The 19346-nt window shown below is 41.6% G+C and overlaps 1 protein-coding gene across 1 annotated transcript in view; it reads left to right on the top strand.

The window, feature by feature from the left end:
- The window catches only part of LOC146833580 (guanylyl cyclase C-like), a 619755-nt gene that overhangs the window by 338079 nt on the left and 262330 nt on the right, over positions 1 to 19346 (top strand). The window contains exons 14-15 of the mRNA XM_085601439.1: positions 436 to 507; positions 12509 to 12613. Coding sequence (XP_085457565.1) covers positions 436 to 507; positions 12509 to 12613 — 177 coding nt within the window. The remainder of the gene's footprint in view (positions 1 to 435; positions 508 to 12508; positions 12614 to 19346) is intronic.

Below are 19346 nucleotides of genomic sequence, written 5' to 3'. Positions count from 1 at the left end.
TGACGGGCATTAAAAAATGGTTATATGTCCACCCATCTAACTTAGGCGGTTAGACATATCGCCAAACTACAGACGGCCCTTATGCCATCAGAGGAGTTGACTACGGAGGAGAGGGAGTAGACTCAGCCTTCGTCAAACTACGTTCCGCCCGAATGTGAATCCTAGCGGGTGGAAAACTCAGTCGCTTTTGCAATGGAGTTCCCTCTCTGCCAAAATATAAATCAAGCCCTGTATTTCTTCAATGAACGAGAGGTCCAAGCATTTCAAAAACAGCTGTATTCCTTGGGGTGGGACTGACTCACACAAGGCCTGTACTTTGTGTTTGTATCATGTAGTCATAAATCTAATCACATGGAACTATCTTGGCAATAGGGTAAATTATCAGATGATGCTTCTTTGACCTCAATGACTTTTCTAACTATTGATTTCTTCTAGATTGTTATTTTGAAGGAGCTCAAACACGATGATGGAGACTTCACAGAGAAACAGACAATCGCCTTGAATAAGGTAAGAAAAAACTTAGCGTTGGAGATATTCCTGTACTGTGATCCCAAGTTCTAGAGCAATATCAGAATTCATATGAAATACTAGGACCTTCTTGATTACCAGTGCCCACTGAATGCTGATGGGTGGTAATAGCATTCACTGGATCCATATTAGTTATGAGATGTTTGCTTTAATGCATAGTATTTGTATGCTGAAATCAGCAGATCAGCCCGGGTGAAAGTGTGGGCCAAAATGAGGCATGACATCAGGAGTTGGACATGTACTTACCGATACCCCAGTAAATCCCCATTCCGTAGTGGAACCTACAGGTACAACTTGTAATGTTAAAATCAGTAGCCACAGTGCTTAAGTTGTAAGTAAACAAGTGCCACGGCCCAAAGATTTTGCTTAGGTTTTCATGCTACCTCATGCCTCTTTCTCCCCCCACACCCAACATCTCTTGTCTTGTTAGATCACGCTTTCTGGTTCCTTTTCATCCCTGTTCTTGATGATGATTTTCGAATGAATTTCTTTGGCTTTATAGAAATGATGCAGATCGAAGCAAGAATCAAGGTACAGTGCAGGAGTCGCTAGACTGAAACCAGTTTAATAGTTCATTGCTGATCAGAAACGTTATCCAATAAAGACATAGGGCCAGATGTAGGTAAAATCAGTTTTGCGAAATCCTTAATAGCGTTTTTTAGCGAATAGCTATTAAGGACTCGCAAAATGGAATGTTTGTAAGAATCACAATATTAATTGTGATTCCTTAATATTCCTTAATTGCGAATAGCAAATTGCTATTAGAGGCCCATAGGAATGAATGGGAATTGCGCACGCAATTTGAGAGTACCCAATAGGTACTCGCAAATTGCGTGCGCAATTTCAAGGGTGCAAGGGTTCCAAAAAGACACCCTGTTGCACCCCAGAAATGTGCATGTGTGCACATGTGGCGCACATACATGCCCTAAGAGCATATATGTGTGCCACATGGCACTTTGTAAACAGCAAAAGAGTGCTTTTTTAAAGGAAATCGCAAATTACCACCAACTTGAAGTTGGTGGTAATTTGCGAATCCTTAAGGCAATATTGCAATTTGCGATGCCTACCAGCATAGTATTTAGGGAATCTCAAATTGCGATTCTCTAAATTCTTGCGCAAAATAAGGAATCGCAATTTTTGCGATTCCTTATTTTGCGAGTAGGTTTTTGCCTTCCTACATTGCACACAGCTGAATTGCGATCGCAAACGCTGAAATTCTGCGAATTTCACCGTTTCCGATCGCAATTTGGCTTGCTACATCTGGCCCATAATGAGTTAGAAATGAAGTCAAAACCAGGCAAACTGGATATATAGCAGAAAGCCTCTGATATCTTACATACCTGGGCAATAGAGTAGCAGGTATATTTGGCATAATGTGGAATGCTTTCACTTTCAAATTATGCTTGAGACATTTGCAAAATTTGTAAATTTTGAACCACCCAAAATGTATGCGATTTCACAGTATGCCTTTTTACGTAGATTTTTCGCTTTCTGGAGACTGGCTCTAGCAGAAAATGTCCCACCGAGAGATATTTTCTGTTCTACCCACTCAACGACTGGTATCTTCAGTTACTTTTCTATACAAGGTATACCTTTGTGGGAAACCCTCTTGTAATATAGAGGCAAACCATTTCTTGCCAGTCCCGTAATTATGCACACCTCTCCTTTTATAATTAAAACGTCACCGTATTTCAGGGATATTTAGCTATTCTTTGTGGCAGATTCAACTCCCAGAGTGTGCTGTAACTGACTACCTAGAACTCAGATGACCATGGACCTAGAACCCAGAGGGCCATGGAATGATTCTGTGTTTTCGCTGTGGTCAGATTCATCCTGCGAAATTCACCCCTTAATGTAAGGGAAAGGAATGAACACATTTCATAGCTATGTTCAATACAGGAAGAAGGAGTCATAGAACAATTACTTGTTATTTATGTAGCATTCACTACTACAGATTTGCTGTTTCATATTGCAGTAAGGAACAGGTGCTGCTATGGCAAATGCATGCTGTGGACTATATGCTAAGGAGAAGAGAATGGGTTTAAGTCTAATTTCCTAATTTCTGGCCATGAGGGACAATAGGACCTGGGAATGTGTGGTGAGAGGCGTACAGGTTGAGAATGAGTACATCATATAGGTTCTGTGTGGCCATGAAAGGCAGCTTGAAACACATCTTAATGTCTTACTATGGGCTTGTCTACAAAGGTTTGAGAATAGCATCAATAAACCATGGCAGTGGCTGGTAAATCAGACTTTCTTCATCCCTTTCTTGGCTTTCAGGGCTCTGTTTGCCTAAGGGTTCATCATCTTTTTGACACATATTTGTCAGTTGGCATTCCAGGCTACCACCTTCCCTTATCTAGTGGTCTACTTGTTCCTCATTTACAGGTCTGTAACACACTATCCTGCTACTGTCTAATCTCTTAATGTTCCCCAACCTCAAAGTGCTTTGAGCCCACCGGAGGGTGGTTAGTAGCACTTTACAAAAATATAAAATAATAGAAACGACACATGCTAACAGACTGTGAAGCGCTGGTAGAGCCAATGTGGGCAGAATATATTGTAGAATTTTAAAAAGTTTATCCACAAGTGCATGAATGATTCCCAGTTCTATTTTAAGGCGTGATCCTTGGATGATATGCTAAGCATAAATGACTGTCTCAGTGTCATCAAAACAGAATGTCATGTTGCTCATTGAATTTTGGTTGATTTGCACCATACTCTGCAGGTATCACACTCACTCTAGCTCCCTCTTCACTTTCCTTGGAATTCAGTCTTGAAATCTAGTTCTCTTTGCAGACACAAATTAGTAATCTGGTTAAAATTTGCAGGCCCTGCAAGCTATCGAGTAGTGGTTCAACGCACTCCACATATTTTTTCTGACCACTTAGCTCTCAAGAAATGTCTCAATGACAAAGAAGAAACAAAGATGGACACCTCGAACCAAAGAGAAACTGCTGTAAAACCCAAACACTAATCTTACCAACTGTTCAAGCTCGCTTCTCTGATGCAATTTTTTGCGTATCATAGGTCCACTCTTTCTGGAACAATGTGTCTGTTGCTAACCCCTAGGCCTGCTATCACCAGACTCACGTCTCCTTTACAGCTCATGAGGTGATACCTGATGAATAGTCCTCCTAACAAGTTGCTGCTTACATCTAGGGATGGACTTACTAGCCCGGTGGGTCAGATAAGTTGAAATTATCTATTTTCAATAAGAAGGTTGAAAGCTATGTTTTGTATGACATGTTCAACTACATTTTTGATTTGATCTCTAAACAGTAGACACTATCAAGTTGGATGGCAATAACTTAATTTTTCCATCTCAAGATAATATCTAGCCTAATTAGTCAAGGTTAGAAACCAATGCATTTTGGGAACACTGGCTCATTGCTCCTGATGTCTTAATGTTTAAGTTTTGTGGCCACCTATAACTGCCCTAACACTTTTTCTCCCTGGAGGAGCATTTCTTCCTGCAATCGCCATGCCTTTTGAATACTTGGTGGGAGGGTGGGTGGTGGGAGGTACATTAGAAGGAGGGTTCTATTTACCTTGTTACTTTTTTGTATTATATTTTTTTACAGTTGCTCTTCTGACTTGAATGTTACCATATTATTTATCTGCACTAAGGTAGGATGTTCTACTTCAAGGAAAGCAATCACAAAATCATACCTATCTCACAAAAGATACCTAACAACACACCACTTTTCTGACCTGAAGCTTCTCCAGAACCATAATAGGCCCTTACTCAAGCTCCATCTTTACCCCAGCGTGGGCTTTTGCTCCCATGCGTAACAGCCCAAGCTTGTGGCCCAAGCTCCACACTGTTTCGTGGTTTATAGATTTGATAAAAAATTGCGACCTTTGAGAATGTTGTTTACAAACCGATAAACTAATTTTGGGTGATGCACCAGCCACAGCAAACAATTAAAAAAATCTCATTGAATGTTAAAGGTCTCAACCACCCCATCAAGAGAGAGAAGATATTTCATTAAATACACAAACAGAAGGCAGACATCAACCTCCTGCAAGAAGCCAAAATTGACTCCACTCTAGCCAATTGCTTTAGGACTCACTCGTTCTCGGACATAGCCTGCTCTGCAGCGATAGGCAAAACAATGGGGTTCTAACTCTGGTCTCTAAGAATGCCAGGATAGAACGAGTTTCAAATAACGCTGACAAACAAGGGAGGTGGATTAACTCCAAACTATCAAAACACAACATACAGTTCTGTGTGGCTAACACATACACCCCACCAACATTGACCCCTCATCATGGGACGATTTATCCACACAAGTTAAGTTGTTACTCGACTTGGCCACACACATTCTTGTAGGTAACTTCAATCTACCTCTTGACCCCATAATGGATAGAAACTCACTAAGTCCATTCCACCCTAATAAATCGCATTTAACATGATTGGGCATGGAGATTTCAGAAACCTACAGAGAGGGACTACATGTTCTATTCTTTCCCACACAACTCATACTCGTGCATCGCCTACCTACTCATATCGGGAAACTCGATAAGCAGGGTCGATCTGGCCGCAACAGAACCAAGAGTGATTTCAGACCACTCATGTATAACTTTATCTATCCCTGTCCCAGCACCGTCTTTAAAGCAACCCCTCTTGAGATTTAATGATGAAATCCTTACTTACAACCCCCACAACTTATCAAAGATTCAATAAAGTCTTTTCATCTTGAGAACAAAGAAAATGAGAACTCAGATCTCATAAGATGGGAAGGTTTGAAGACAACGTTCTCAGGAATGATATTAAAGATAATATCTAAGATGAATAAAGACACTAACGGGAAACTTCTATTCCTAGAAAAATAAATCTTAAAACTAGAAAACAAGACATCTCCAGCAGAGAACACCTCCTCCTAAATAAAATAATGAACAAAACATACGAATACAACAACATTTTTAGCACTAGGGTAGATATTTGGGTCATCGGTAAATTCCTAGCGTGTTACTTGAAATACAAACTTCAAAAACACACTATCAACGTGATCAAGGAGGAGGGCGGGTCTGTGCATACTGATCCACATAAAATAGCAGACATATTCAAAGATTTCGATCAAATACAATGAAAATACCACTTTAAATCATACTAAATGCAAATCTTACCTAAACGAGACCATCCTCACCACACTATCAGAGTAAAAAAAGAACTCCATAAACAGACAACCATTCAGGAAATTGAAGAAACTATTAAGAAACTTAAAACTGGTAAAGCCCCAGGCCCTGATGGCTATAATGCTACCTTATTTAAAACATTCTACACTTCCCCATCCCCTCCTCTCTTTAAACTCTTTAATCACTTCACAACCACTGGCCAGGTCTCGGGAACACCAGCTGAAGCCATCATAACCATTATTTAGCTGAAGCCATCATAACCATTATTCCAAAGGAGGGAAAAGACCTCCTCTCTCCAAAAAACTATAGACTGATCTTGTTAATAAATTTGGATTGTAAAATCTATGCCACAATACTATCTAACCATCTACAAAAACATATCGCTAAACTCATCCACCTCTCTCAGGTGGGTTTTCTAAAACACAGACACTCCAGTGATAAGACTAGAATTTTATGCCACGCAATTGAAAAGGCAAAGCTAATAAACGCCCCCGTAGTCCCAATCACACTGGACGCAGAAAAAGCATTCCACAACATCAACTGGACATACCTAAAATCTGTGTTAGAAAAATTCAACCTACGAGACACACTAGTCCACATGATTATGGCCCTTTATCACGGACCAAGGGCAAAATTCAGATCCGGTGGAACTATCTCCTCCACTTTTACATTAAGACACGACACCAGACAAAGCTACCCTCTCTCCAATCCTTCATTTTTTCTATTAGCTATAGAACCTTTCCTACACCACCTGAGAGATGGCCAAGAAATGCCAGGCATCAAATTTGGAAGTACCACTTTCAAAGTAGCCGTGTATGGGGACAATATCTTGATAGTCTCCGAAAAGGCATGCACAGTCATTCCAGCTATAATGAACTCAATACAAAGTTTCTTTGAGATCTCAGGATACATGCTTAAGGATAAAACAGAAGTCAAACTACTTAGCAATTTGAGCAACAAATACATAATTGGGGAATCGGACTTGGCTTGGCATTGGTGCAGCATTAAATATTTAGAATTAGAGTTTACCAACGATCTCATCACCAAGTTAGAAATGAATGAAAACATCCTTCGCCAAAAAATTAACACACCACTAGACCGTTGGTTGCAGAAATTCCTGTCCTGGTGGGGGAGAGTCGAAACACAAAAAATTATGATTACACCGTTATTTACACAGTTATTTAACTATCTCATCAGTATGATTCCTATGACCCTGTCTGAAGATTCTTTTGAAAAAGATAGATAAAGCTTTTTACAACTTTCTATGGCAAGGAAAGAAACCTAGAATCTCTCTCATGAAACTTAAATTTGGCAAAGATAGAGAAGGGGTAGGCCTCCCTAACTTCAGAAACTTCCAAATGGCTTTCCATTGCACACAAGGCACCACCTTGTTTGCCAATGATTTGGAATACCAACCAATATGGTTGGAAGTGGAAAAAAGCCTGATTAATAATATCCCACTTCCCGCAATCTTAACAATGCACACCTCTCAACTCCCACACTCAAAGTACATCTATCCAGAATACCAAACAAGCTCTAATATGCTTACACATACGATCATATGTCAGAATATGCAACTCTAACATGGCTTAATTTGATACAAACCCAAACTAAAAATAAATGGTGCACTAACATCATGCAAGACTGGTCACAAAAGGGCATTAACATGATCAAAGACATCTACGAGGACAATTCTCCTAAGCCCTTCTCTAATCTGCAAAAACAATTCGATTTAGACAACATAGACTTATGCAAGTTCTTGAAACTCAAAGTCCAGATCTCAAAACACCGCATAAGACTGATTAGTGCCTTGACACCCCCCAGGGTGGGTCAACTGATTAAATCAGGGCACATAGTGTCTAGAATATCTAAATTGCTTCTCCCAAATCCCCATAAAGCACATACTAAGAACGAACGGAAATGGGAAACACAACCTAACACCAAGAATATCAGCTTTGACTGGAAGTGCATACATATGACTACCGTTGCAAATAAGATCTCTCCAATGCTTTACCAAGCAAAATATATGATCATTAATAGAGCACACCACCCATCCAGACTGCCCAAGCTTAACCTCAGTCAAAACCCTATGTACTGGAACTGCAATACTCTTGTAGGAGATTTGGCTCACATGTTACATTACTGGTCCTATCCTCCAACCCTTCTGGGACAAGATCTTTGATTGCATAAAACATACTTTCCATATCGAACCCACAAGAGAATTCTCATTCACACTCTAGGGCTACCTTGGTCCTCAACTCCGAAATGAAAATGACCGATACCTTTTAGACTTGATGCCCACATCAAATGTGGCAGGAATGGTTTGCCTTTCTCCGAGGCGCTGTTAATAGAACACTCCAAGTCACACCTTGGCACTCGTCTCTCAGAACAATGTGGGGCTCACGTTATGCCTCCTCCTTTAACATCAAGCCATCTTGAACAAGCCCTTCTTAGACTTCCCTGGGACATTCACACTATATCCCCCAACTACAGAGCTTTATAAACCATGGCCTCAAAACTAGAGCCCTTTAATGATTCTAATGGTTCTTACTCAGGTCAGATAGCCACTCTACCACCACTCTTTCTCCTTAACTTAATACCGACAGTCTGCCGACAGTCTACTTTCCTTTTCTTCCTTTTCACCTGTGTATGCCTCACAATATGATTTGTTGTTACAAAGAATATTGCCACATTAGTAATTGTAAAGAATTTCCCTGCATACTAATACAGTTGATGCTAGAACTGGCTTGAGTGGCAGAATATACACAGCTTTCTTCCACCACCAACTGTATCCCCGTACATACCGATGTGGTATTACTGAATTCTGTGATTATTTCATTTCACCACTGTTTTTTGGTTGTTTAGTATGTTGGTTCTTTCTGGAAAACTCAATAAAAACAATTTGAAAGCAAAAGAATCTTGCATGTTTAAACTCTCATCATTCTGGGAAAAATCGAAACTTTTCTTTCACCATCAAATTTCAAATGCTTAGTCCGAGCTGTGTAGTTGCCTCTAGACTGGATATAATTTTTAAACGTTTATTAGTATCCACCCTCTGCTGTTGTTTATTCTTTAGTAGCACATTTCTAGTTGGATGAAGTAAAAGTTGATCACAGTACCCCATGAGTGTCTCCCTCTTCTGTGTAGAAAATTGAAGCTGTAGCCCCCAGGGTCTGCAAAAAGCAAAGATTTTTGAGATTTTTAAGTTTGTGTTCAAAGGTGTGAGGTTTTCTTCTTAGACCTTTTCATCAGCTGCTTCACATGTATGGAATGCCTTACCATCTGATATTCATATTGTTTTGCTCCAATTTGTATAATCCCTGTCCGCACAGGTTTCTTTTCCTATTTCCTCTTTTACCCTTTCTCTAGCTTCTTTTTTCAATGTCTCCTTGGCTGTATGCTCTGTACCCTGATCTCACTTTCACCATATATCGATTTCACCTCTCGCCTTCTTTCTTTCTTCAGCCATCGTCTCCTTTTCTACAAACCCATCTCCCTTCTCCACCTGCTCTCTACTTATCATTAGACCTGTGTTATTGACCTTTTTCTGCATTTCTCCTTCACCTTCATAGTTTTCTATGGGTTTTGTATTCTATTGTGTTTGTGCTATTTTTTATTCTATTTGTTTCATATGTTTTACCCTCTTTTATAGTTTTAATTTAAAACATGCAGTACCTCACTTGCCCTTCAACTAAGGTTTGCATCTTTTAAATGCGATGAATAAATGAACAAAAACATATTTATAGCACGTAAGTCAGAGTAAGTAACGCTGACACACTTTCAAGGTCATTTAGACCCCAGCAGAAGATCCATCATTTCACCAGGTCAGCAGAGACAATGACCTCTGCTTCCCTGACAGAGAACTCCCTGCAGAACTTCAGGCCTGATTACGAGTTTGGCTGTGCGGGAATAGGCCACCACGCTAGTGCCCCGCTTCCACATAACTTAACTCGTTTGCCGACCGCCCGCCAGATTTTCTCCCGGTCTGGCGGGTGGTGCTTTTGCAGTCCCAGTCGGGAGCCTTAGAAAGGCACTGCAATGGGAACGCCAAAGCAAGTTCCTGCACAGCATGGACTATTAATTCCATGACATGCAGGAACTGAGGGTGCATTCACACAGGGTGCACACCATGTGCCCCCCTACATGCATCCCCTGGCCCTAAGGCAACAGGGGGCCATTTGTTTCCTCACCATCACTTTTTTTATGGCAGACTCACCGCGCACTGCCACTATGGCTACAACGGTCCATAGGACCGACATAGACGTAATCAGCTCCTTAGACTCCACCTCCCTGGCAGAGATCTGTAAGCATACAGAGCAACTGAGGTGCAGCCACTGATCTTAAGGGTAAAGAATTTTCCAAAAAGCCGCCACTTTTGTGCCTGCTTGGCCATATTTTTGTTTTGCAAGAATAAACTCCCAAAGCAGAAGTTGGTTTTTGAAAAATGAAACTTGATCAGCTCTGAGACACAAGGTATTTTCTACTGGCACATGTTTGTACATGAGTAATTTCCCTGCCTAGAACAGCTGTGCCTCCTATGATGGTCCAGGCAAGGTGACCATCACTCTGTTCTCATGGTTCTGTGGAGGATGTACCTTCAGGTCAAAGGTTTCCTACACCAGAGGCACCTACAGTTCTGCTGTCAGAAACCCTGTGATTCCTCCACCTCTGAATGGGACAGGGCGATCACCAGTTTCTTGTGGTGCGGGCACCACTGATTTATGGCAGTGCTCCCACTCTGATAACCTTAAAATGATGCCAAAGTATCCCTGAATTCCACAAAGATTTTGTGACAGATTTTAAGTCTGTTTTCTACAATGTATTTTAATGATAATACAGATATATCATAAAAGAGGTGTAATGTGCCACTAAATCAGTGCAATTATCTGCATACTTCCCCAACAGAGGCTATTTTGTACTGCAAAGTTGTACTGACTCCCTGCTTTTTGGGAACACACTGCTGATATATTTTCTCCCATTTTTGTTTTCCAAAAGCTTTAGTGGCTGTTTTCTATTGGAAAACTCCAATCAAGAATGCTCTGTCCCTAGTCCTGGAAGTGTGCCAGGACTGAGCCTCAGCAAAGCGAAAAATGGACATTGAACCAGGGCCCTTTATAACCTTTTCCAGTTTAAGAAAAAAAACCTGGACCCACCTATCTGTCATATGCCTTTGATGCAATGCTGTGTCACTCTGTGTTTAATAGGGGACTAATCAACATGGGTGCTATTTCTTTGCAGTTGAATAAACAAGTTAATATTGCTTACTTTTTAATTTACCTTGGGAAGTATTTTATTGCTTATGGCTCATTGATACGCGTGCGACATAAAGTGTGAAATAAATGTCTTCTTGCTTGCTGACCGGTTATTTTTTGCCCAGTTTGTAAATTTATGAATGTATCAATTTACACATATTTTCGTCTTTATATTTTTAGGTTACATTTTTATCTAGCACAACCCAACCAAGACTGGGGGTCAGTGTGCACAATAAGTGCAGTTGTCCTAAAGGGACAGGGAGGTAGAACAGATGACAGGAACAAAATGCATGGATAAAAATAATGCATATACATTCGGCCGCAGCCTTAATTGTATAGAACGCTATGTTATACAGTTCCTACAAATATAGGACTGTGTATTGGACCAATACAAACTTCATAGTATAGTGACTTAGTCCATGCATGCCATCAGTAAGTTTGGGGGGTTTAGGCTAGCTCATAGTACCACATCCAACCCCTAAACTGGCCAGGGTAACAGATGTTGTTGGCAACCTCAAACATGACACTCTATTCCCAAGGAATTCGTGGAAACAGATCTAACCCTTTCATTTGGTCACTGTTGCATGCCCAAGGTAAATACAAAAAACATATGACAATGCATTTTCAAACATTTATTGAAATGATCGTATTTTTGCATAAAAAGCATGAGCTGCGATTATTAGAATGATGAGACATGTTACTGTAATCAACATTGTTGGGATGGTAAACAATATGAACAATTCAACCATGTTAATTGTTACTAATGTTTGCTTACTCCTCTCTGTATCTAATACTATACTAAAGACAGCATATCGGGTGCACCATTCTGCCAGATCAATTGGGAAAGCCTAACCCCCATACCTTAATCTTAGGTGTCAGAAAGCCAGTCGCAGTGTACTGGTTATCTTCCTTAGCAGATTGGAGGTTGGAGTCAGTAGGGCTGCATGTCAGTCACAGTCTGCAGTGGTTCCGTGATAATCCCAGCATGGAAATGACCCTCTCAAAAAGCTTCAACACAGAAATCTTTTATATAATAAGACGCTGCTCTTATCAACTTTGGCAGAGCAGCTCATTTGGTTTTGTCTAGCTATAATGAAGTGTCACCTAACAAGCACTGAAAGAAAGGAAAACAATGGCATTGTGTTCTTCATGTACAACCCTGGAACTACCTGTACAGACAATAGGGTGTCAGTGCCTATCACAGATACACATACAGCACATTCACACATTAGCAGAAAAGTGTGGCAAAAAGCACTACGAGAAAGAGATGTCAAACCAAGGCGTTGAATCCAAAATGGACACTACACGTGCACCATGCAACAGCTACTGTTGTGAAGGTTTCTTACATACACTTGTTAGCCACACCCCTTTTAGACTCTCCACCTTTTTTATCCCACTTAAAGCACTGTGTGTGGCTCTTAATAGTCTCTCTTCATGAAGCAAGTCAACCTTGAGTCCAGGCATGTAACGTTTTCAGTTGGTTTACAATGTTTAGCTGCAGTACAGTGCAGTCCCTTCTCTGAACAATTTGCCAATTGTTTACCATAAGGCTACAGAATTTCAGAGATTGCTTTCTTGTGCTGTAGATTTTGCAGATTGACTACTACAACCTGACCAAGTTCTATGGGACAGTGAAGATGGAGGCCAAGATATTCGGAGTGATTGAATACGGTGACAGGGGCTCCCTTCGGGTAAATATGTGTACTTCCTCACGTGTGTGTGTGTGGGTGTTTGAGACAATTGCACAAGCAGCTGTACAGTGGACAAATTCTGGCCATGGCTGCCTTCCCTGACTGCAAAATGCTAAATCTGAGGCTCTCTTGAGGAGCATGAGATTGTCAGGACATGGGTGCTTCACAGTAAGGACCAGATCTCTCATTCCTGTGTCTGGTACAATCTCATTAGCTACTGTAGTGTATGTGAGTGATAGGATGTGGTTCCCGCTGAGTAAAGTTCTTTCAGGTTTGAAAATGGCATAATTGTTTAATAACTCTTTTTTTTGCAAACGTTCATTGTGGCCTGTGAACTTTCTTACTTTGCGTGGCAAGTACCTGAAGCTCTCTCCTGTCAAGCCAACCAGGGTCGCCATCTTTGTTAACGGGACAGTTGTTTTTTTGCTCGATATGTTAAATGAGCGCACTGATGCGACCGTGCAGCACTGGCATCTTCTGAATCAGAGCTGGGTTATAGCTCTCGGGAGAAACACTCATTTTTAAAAAATGTCCTTAAATTTTTAAAAAACTGTCATTGAATGTGTTTTTACTCCTTGTTGAAGCCTTACCTGTTGCTTCTACTGATCCGTACGTAGCTCACGCGAAGTGATTAGAATGACAGTCCTTCTCCGCAAGTCCAAGTAGGACCGCCATCTTTGTTAGCGGGCCATTTGTTTTTTTGCCCGTTACGTTAAATGAGCACGCTGACGCGACCGCGCAGCACTGGCATCTCCTGAATCAGAGTTGGGTTATAGCTCTCGGGCGAAACACTAATTTTAAAAAACTGTCATTGAACTTTTTTTTAAATGTAATTGGATTTGTTTTTACTGCTTGTTTTAGCCTTACTTGTTGCATCTGCAGATCCGTACGTAGGCCACGCGAAGTGATTAGTACGACGGTAGGTTCCGGCAAGTCAGAGCGGGCCGCCATCTTTGTTAGCGGGCCAGTTGTTTTTTTGCCCGATACACTAAATGAGTTCGCTGATGAGACCGCGCAGCGGATGCGTACAGCGGGCACGCCAAAGGCAAGCCTGCCTGTGCCCGTCCATGGACGGAATGCGCCATGCGCCACAACCCCTGCACAAAATTTTAACAGGTCTTATTCAAGAGAAGCCCTTTGGCACATAGGACTTGTAAGTAAGCAATTGAAATGTATACCTATGAATGCTCAGAGTGACACTCCTCACAAATCACGTCAGACGTGAAAATAATTTGCCCATTCATAATTATGAACAACGGGACTCCATCCTTACATGTATATTACTAAATGTGAGGTCACTTTCCAAACACAAGTATAAATTAGCTGACTTTACAGACCAGCACAACCCATATATCCTTTTTTAACAGAGACCTGGACCAACAGCTCTTCCGACCCAGACCTCAAGGGGGCAATACCAAAAGGCTGTGAGCTTTTTAGAATAGATAGATTGCCCACCGCAATAATATCAAGGCATCATCGGAAGGTTTCTCCCAACTGGAGGAGTAAGCCATTATGTTTTCCTTTAAAATCAAAAACAAGACAGTGTTTAACGGAACTCTTATTTATCGGCCACCTGGCCCCAGGAATAGATTTGTCTGTTCCATGCAGACCTTTCTGGAATCATGCAGGGAGTTCTCCAATTTCACATTGTTGGTGAATTTTAATTTCCATTTAGAATCCACGGAATGTAGAGACACCATTAACTTAATCGATTGTCTAAAGAGCTTTGATTAAAACCAAGTTGTCACTGAGACAATACACATAGGCAACCACACTCTTGATGGTGTGGTTCACCAACTGTGCATTGATATCTTTCCGTAAAGCTTTGCTTGTGGCCTTGACAGACCATAGAGCTGTATTCTTTGAGCTAACTATCCCAGGAGAGATTTCTAAAATACACAATACCAATAATTCAATTATAAGACATCTATGGCACAAGATAAACACTCTGGAATTAGATCAGGCCCTATGTTCAATCACACCCTGTCTAAATACTGACCCTAACTCTACAGCTTGTAATTTTGATAGCTGGATTGAGTCAGGGCCCAAGAACAAACCTGGAGGAAAGATTACTCGGCAGTGGAAAAAGATCACTATAGAAAAGCTATTGAAAACTACAAAGAGGCTATTATCTTGGCAAATCATTCTTTTTCACTAGATAAAATTAATTCAGAAAAAAACTCAGCCAGAGAGCTTTTTAAAACAGTCACGACCTTATCCAATCTAGACGAAAGCAAACACTCCCAATGCAGACTTCTGCGATAAATTAGCAGATTTATTTTTCAGTAAAGTAAAAAGTGCTTTTGAAGAATATTCTAGCCATCAAGCTGTAGATAGCCCAGACGTAATTGATGGACTAGAGAATGCTGAAGTGACCATGCAGGCTCATCTTTATAATTTCAATCACCTCACGCCTGAGCGAGTGGAGAAACCTATCTTGTCTACCAAGTCTGGTTCCCCATTGCACCCTTGTCCGGGTATGGTTCTCCACAGGGTACCTAGTACGATAGCAGGCCATTTAGCACCTATTCTAAATAACATTTTAAACACCGGATCTTTTCCAAACAACTGGAAAAAATCCCTAGTACGGCCCATTCTAAATAAACCTTCCCAAGACCCAATAGATCAAAAATTACCAGCCAATTTCCTGTTTGCAGCTTCCTTCTAAAATCCTGGAAAAAGCTCTCAATGATGATCTGCTGTACTTACTGGAGTCAAATGACTAAATAGATACTGAACAACATGGATTTCCACCTCTACACAGCATGGAGTCAGCCCTCATTGCAGCCACAGAGGAGATCCACATCCAGCTAGATGGAGGAGAGAAGGAAATACTTATCTTGCTAGACCTCTCAGCTGCATTCAACATGGTAAACCATCAACTGCTCATTCGGCGCTTATCTGAAATGGGGATTACAGGTGCATCCTGCAAGATACTAAGATCATTTCTAACAAACAGAGAACAAAGTGTTGCGATGGGAGGGCATAAGTCACATCCTTACGCCCTGCCATGTGGAGTGCCCCAGGGATCTTCATTATCCCCAACCCTGTTCAATGTCTATCTTGTCCCGCTGGCCAAACTTATCCGCTCCCACGGTTTCACTGCTATTTGTTATGCGGATGACATGCAAATAGTGGTGTTTCTATCATCAAACCCTGATGACATGGCAATAAAATTCAACAACTGTATGGTCCACATAATCAGTTGGATGCGTGACAACTGTTTAAAGTTGAGCACCGATAAAACCGAGGTGCTACTTTTCGGATAAAACCCTGCCCCCGGAACATAGCTTGGTGGCCTGAAGGGGCAGGATCCTGCCCATCCCCCGTAAGGAAGGTAAAAAGTCTTGGTGTCCTTCTTAACGATTATCCTTATCTGCCCAGGTCAACTCTATTACATCTTCCTGGTATAACACCCTGAAGACCAGAAGAAAAATCCTACCTTTCATCCCCATGGATCTAAGGAAAACATTAATTGTGACCTTAGTGTTATCAAGGATTGACTACTGTAATGCCCTTTATTTAGGTGCAAATAAAGGGACCATACACAAGCTTCAATCACTTCAAAATGCGGCAGCATGATTGCTACCTAAAATACCCAAATTTAGCTCGGTATCCAAAGGGATCCGAGAGCTGCACTAGTTGCCAGTCCAGGCAAGGGTTCAATTTAAGTCCTTGTGCATTGTCCACAAGGCCCTTTACGGGACAGGACCTGCGTATTTCAATAATCAAATTAGATGGCGCATCCCACAATGCAGCCTTAGATCATGGACTGCCTCCTTGTTGGTCATCCCCAGGGTGAAGACCGTAAAATGGGGTGGAAGAAGTTTCTTCCTTCTAGCCCCGAAACTTTGGAATACTCTGCCCTTTACCTTGAGATGCCAAACCAACAGACAATTTTTCAGAAAACTGCTGAAAACATGGCTGTTCGCACCCAATTCTTAATCTCAGTTTCACCTCCTCTGCTCAGGTTATGACAGCTCCAGCGCTAAGACGCCTCGGCATACACGCGCTGTATAAAACTTTCATTTCATTTCATTTCAGGTTGCAGGAGGTGGCTCACTCTGGGTAAAGATCTTCACCATGCATATACAGTACTATCTCATTAGCTGCTGTTGAGTTTGCAAAAGCTGGCTTTCTCCAACTAAAGATCTACTCTCATGTGGGCACAATCTCAAAAGTAGTTGTAGAATTGCATCCCTTAAGACAGTGCACACTATCAAATTTTGTTACAGGAATAAGGTTTGTTAAGAAAGTGACAAACATTTTCTAGCCTCAAAATATGTGACAGAGACTAACACAAACATTATGTAAAATCCTCTATTGATCTGTTTGACAGCAAAATACATCTTAACATGATACATTATTTCAGGTCATTTTAAAAAAAAAGTTATTTTTGAACAAAATAGAGTTAACTTGTTGAACCACATCGGAGAGGATGAATCTCCAGTGGTGCGTGAAGGATTATCAATTGGGCACAAAGGCTGTGATTCAGTGAATGAGGATGGTGGCTCAGGTTAAATGTCACTCAACTGATCAATGTCTTTGGGAATATTTGTTAAAAGAATATCAATAAATATAAAACATTCAAATATTCCTTATAATTAGCATTTGAAAACGTGAGGAATTCAACCTCTTCTCACTCCACATAATGTGCAGGGGTTGATTAATAGAAGTGGTCCAAGATTTTGTTCCCCAACTTTCTGACAGAGTAAGACCTTACCACATGGGAGGGAAATCACTCATGATCAGGAGACCCTTAACTCGGTCACACAAAAGAGCACACTAACCAGGTTAACCTGACCACCCAGCAGATTTCTTTCTGCAATCATTGACCAAAAGGAAAGTCAACCTGATAAAAGAAACCCCACTCTGGGGGCAGATTCCTTTTAGGGAGCTCTTGCTTTAGATCCCACTAATAATCTGCATGGGATAGAAGCAGGCATAAGTCTTCACTGTGGTTTGAATGCTGTGTTTTGCAATCAGGATAGAACGGAGTATAAAACTTCAAGACTTTTTATTATAGGGTTTTATGACCCTACATTGAGTTTGAAAATATAGACTTTCAATAATACTTTATCCCTTTACATCAAGTATGGTAATTCTGGTAACTATTATATTCACCTATTATACTTATCTTTACTTACCTTGCATTTAGATGTTAGGTTGTTGGAGTAGATGCATTATTGTCATGAATTATAATGAATGCAACATAGTGGGTGTTAGACCTGGCACCTTGGCGTGAGTCTCCCTTCCACTTTTTTGTCGCTGTGCCTCATGTGTTTTGCTGGTGTTAGCTGCTCAGAGCACTGTGCCACTGCCAACCAGTGCCACAGTGCAAGTGCTCCCTATTTAAAATGTATATGTTGGTTGGATTCCCTGATTGGCTTATTTGGTTTACTGTCACACCCCAGTAAAACGCACCAGGAGTGCCCAGGGCTTGTAAATACAAATGCTGCTGGTGGGCTTGCAGCACTGGTTGGGCCACCCACAGAAGCGGCCTAGTAAAATGTGTCTAAGGTCTGCCATTGCAGAACCTGCGTGCAGTCTGGTACTGTCATGCTGACTGGGCAAGTGCACCCACTTCCCAGTCCCTAAACTTTCCCTTAACTTCATATTAGTCACCCCTATGGTAGGCCCAAGGACAGGGTGCATTGTAAGCATAAGGTAGGACAAGCCCTGATGTGTGTGGCATGTCCTAATAGTGAATTACAGCCATTTTCGTTTTTCACTATTGTAGGGCTACCTGTTCTCCATAGGCCAGAATGGGCTGTTAGAATTGTTACATCCTATGATCCTAACAGACTCAGGGAACATGGTAGAAAATCGAGTTTAGTATGCCTGAACTCAGAATAATAAAATACATCTTTTAGTAAAGTTTATTTTAATATTCTGTGTTTGCAAATACCACTTTTAGAAAGTTGGTATTTGCTTGCCTAACCATTTCAGCCCGCCTCTGCTATGATGTGTATCTGCCTGTCTGGTTTGTGTGAGTGACAGGGCTGGGGAAACCCAAAGGGGCAGGGCTAGGTAGCCTGGTGGTGAATAGAGAGATTGACATCCAGATGGGTGGGAGGAGTTCACCTGGACTCTGAATAGGGCTGTGCTCTGCCACCACAATGCTGGCTCCACCTCCTGTGGAGCGGCTGATGTCTCTGCCCTGCACCCTGAATAGAAAGGCAGAGTCATGTCAACAAAGTGCTCAAGAACTGGTTTGGACTGGGAAAAGGCCCCTCTACCCCAGAGGAACAAAGGAATTAGGGGTATAAGTATTGGGACCCTGCTCCCAAGAAATTAGATCCTGCTTGACAAGAAGAACCTCTGCCTGAGGAGAAGGAACTGGGAAAGCTGTAAGGAGGAGTACTGTCCCTGACCTGGGGGATAGGCCTGCAGTGGTTGCCTTGCTGCTGAAAGGAGAGGAGAAAAGACAACAAAGACTTTAATTCAACTTGTGCTTAAAAGATCTCCAAGGGCTTGTGCTGAGCTTGCCCCCTGAACGAAGTCCCAGGACCAGTGGACTTCACCCCCAGTTCCCCAGAGTCTTTTGGAAGTGCCTGCTGCTGTTGTTGGCCTTCTGAGGGACTGCGTGTCGCAAGGAGCTGGAAGCGCGACTCAAGGAGGAGAAGCGTGCCGCCGTGGGAACTGCTGTTGTCGCATCTCGCAAAGGGTGTCGCCGCTGCAGCATCGCATCGAGCGGAAGCGTCTCGCATCATTCCGGAAGTGTCTCACAACG

This window comes from Triturus cristatus, chromosome 4_2, assembly GCF_964204655.1.
Source record: "Triturus cristatus chromosome 4_2, aTriCri1.1, whole genome shotgun sequence".
Lineage (NCBI taxonomy): Eukaryota > Metazoa > Chordata > Amphibia > Caudata > Salamandridae > Triturus > Triturus cristatus.
This window is presented reverse-complemented; position numbering and strand designations above follow the sequence as displayed.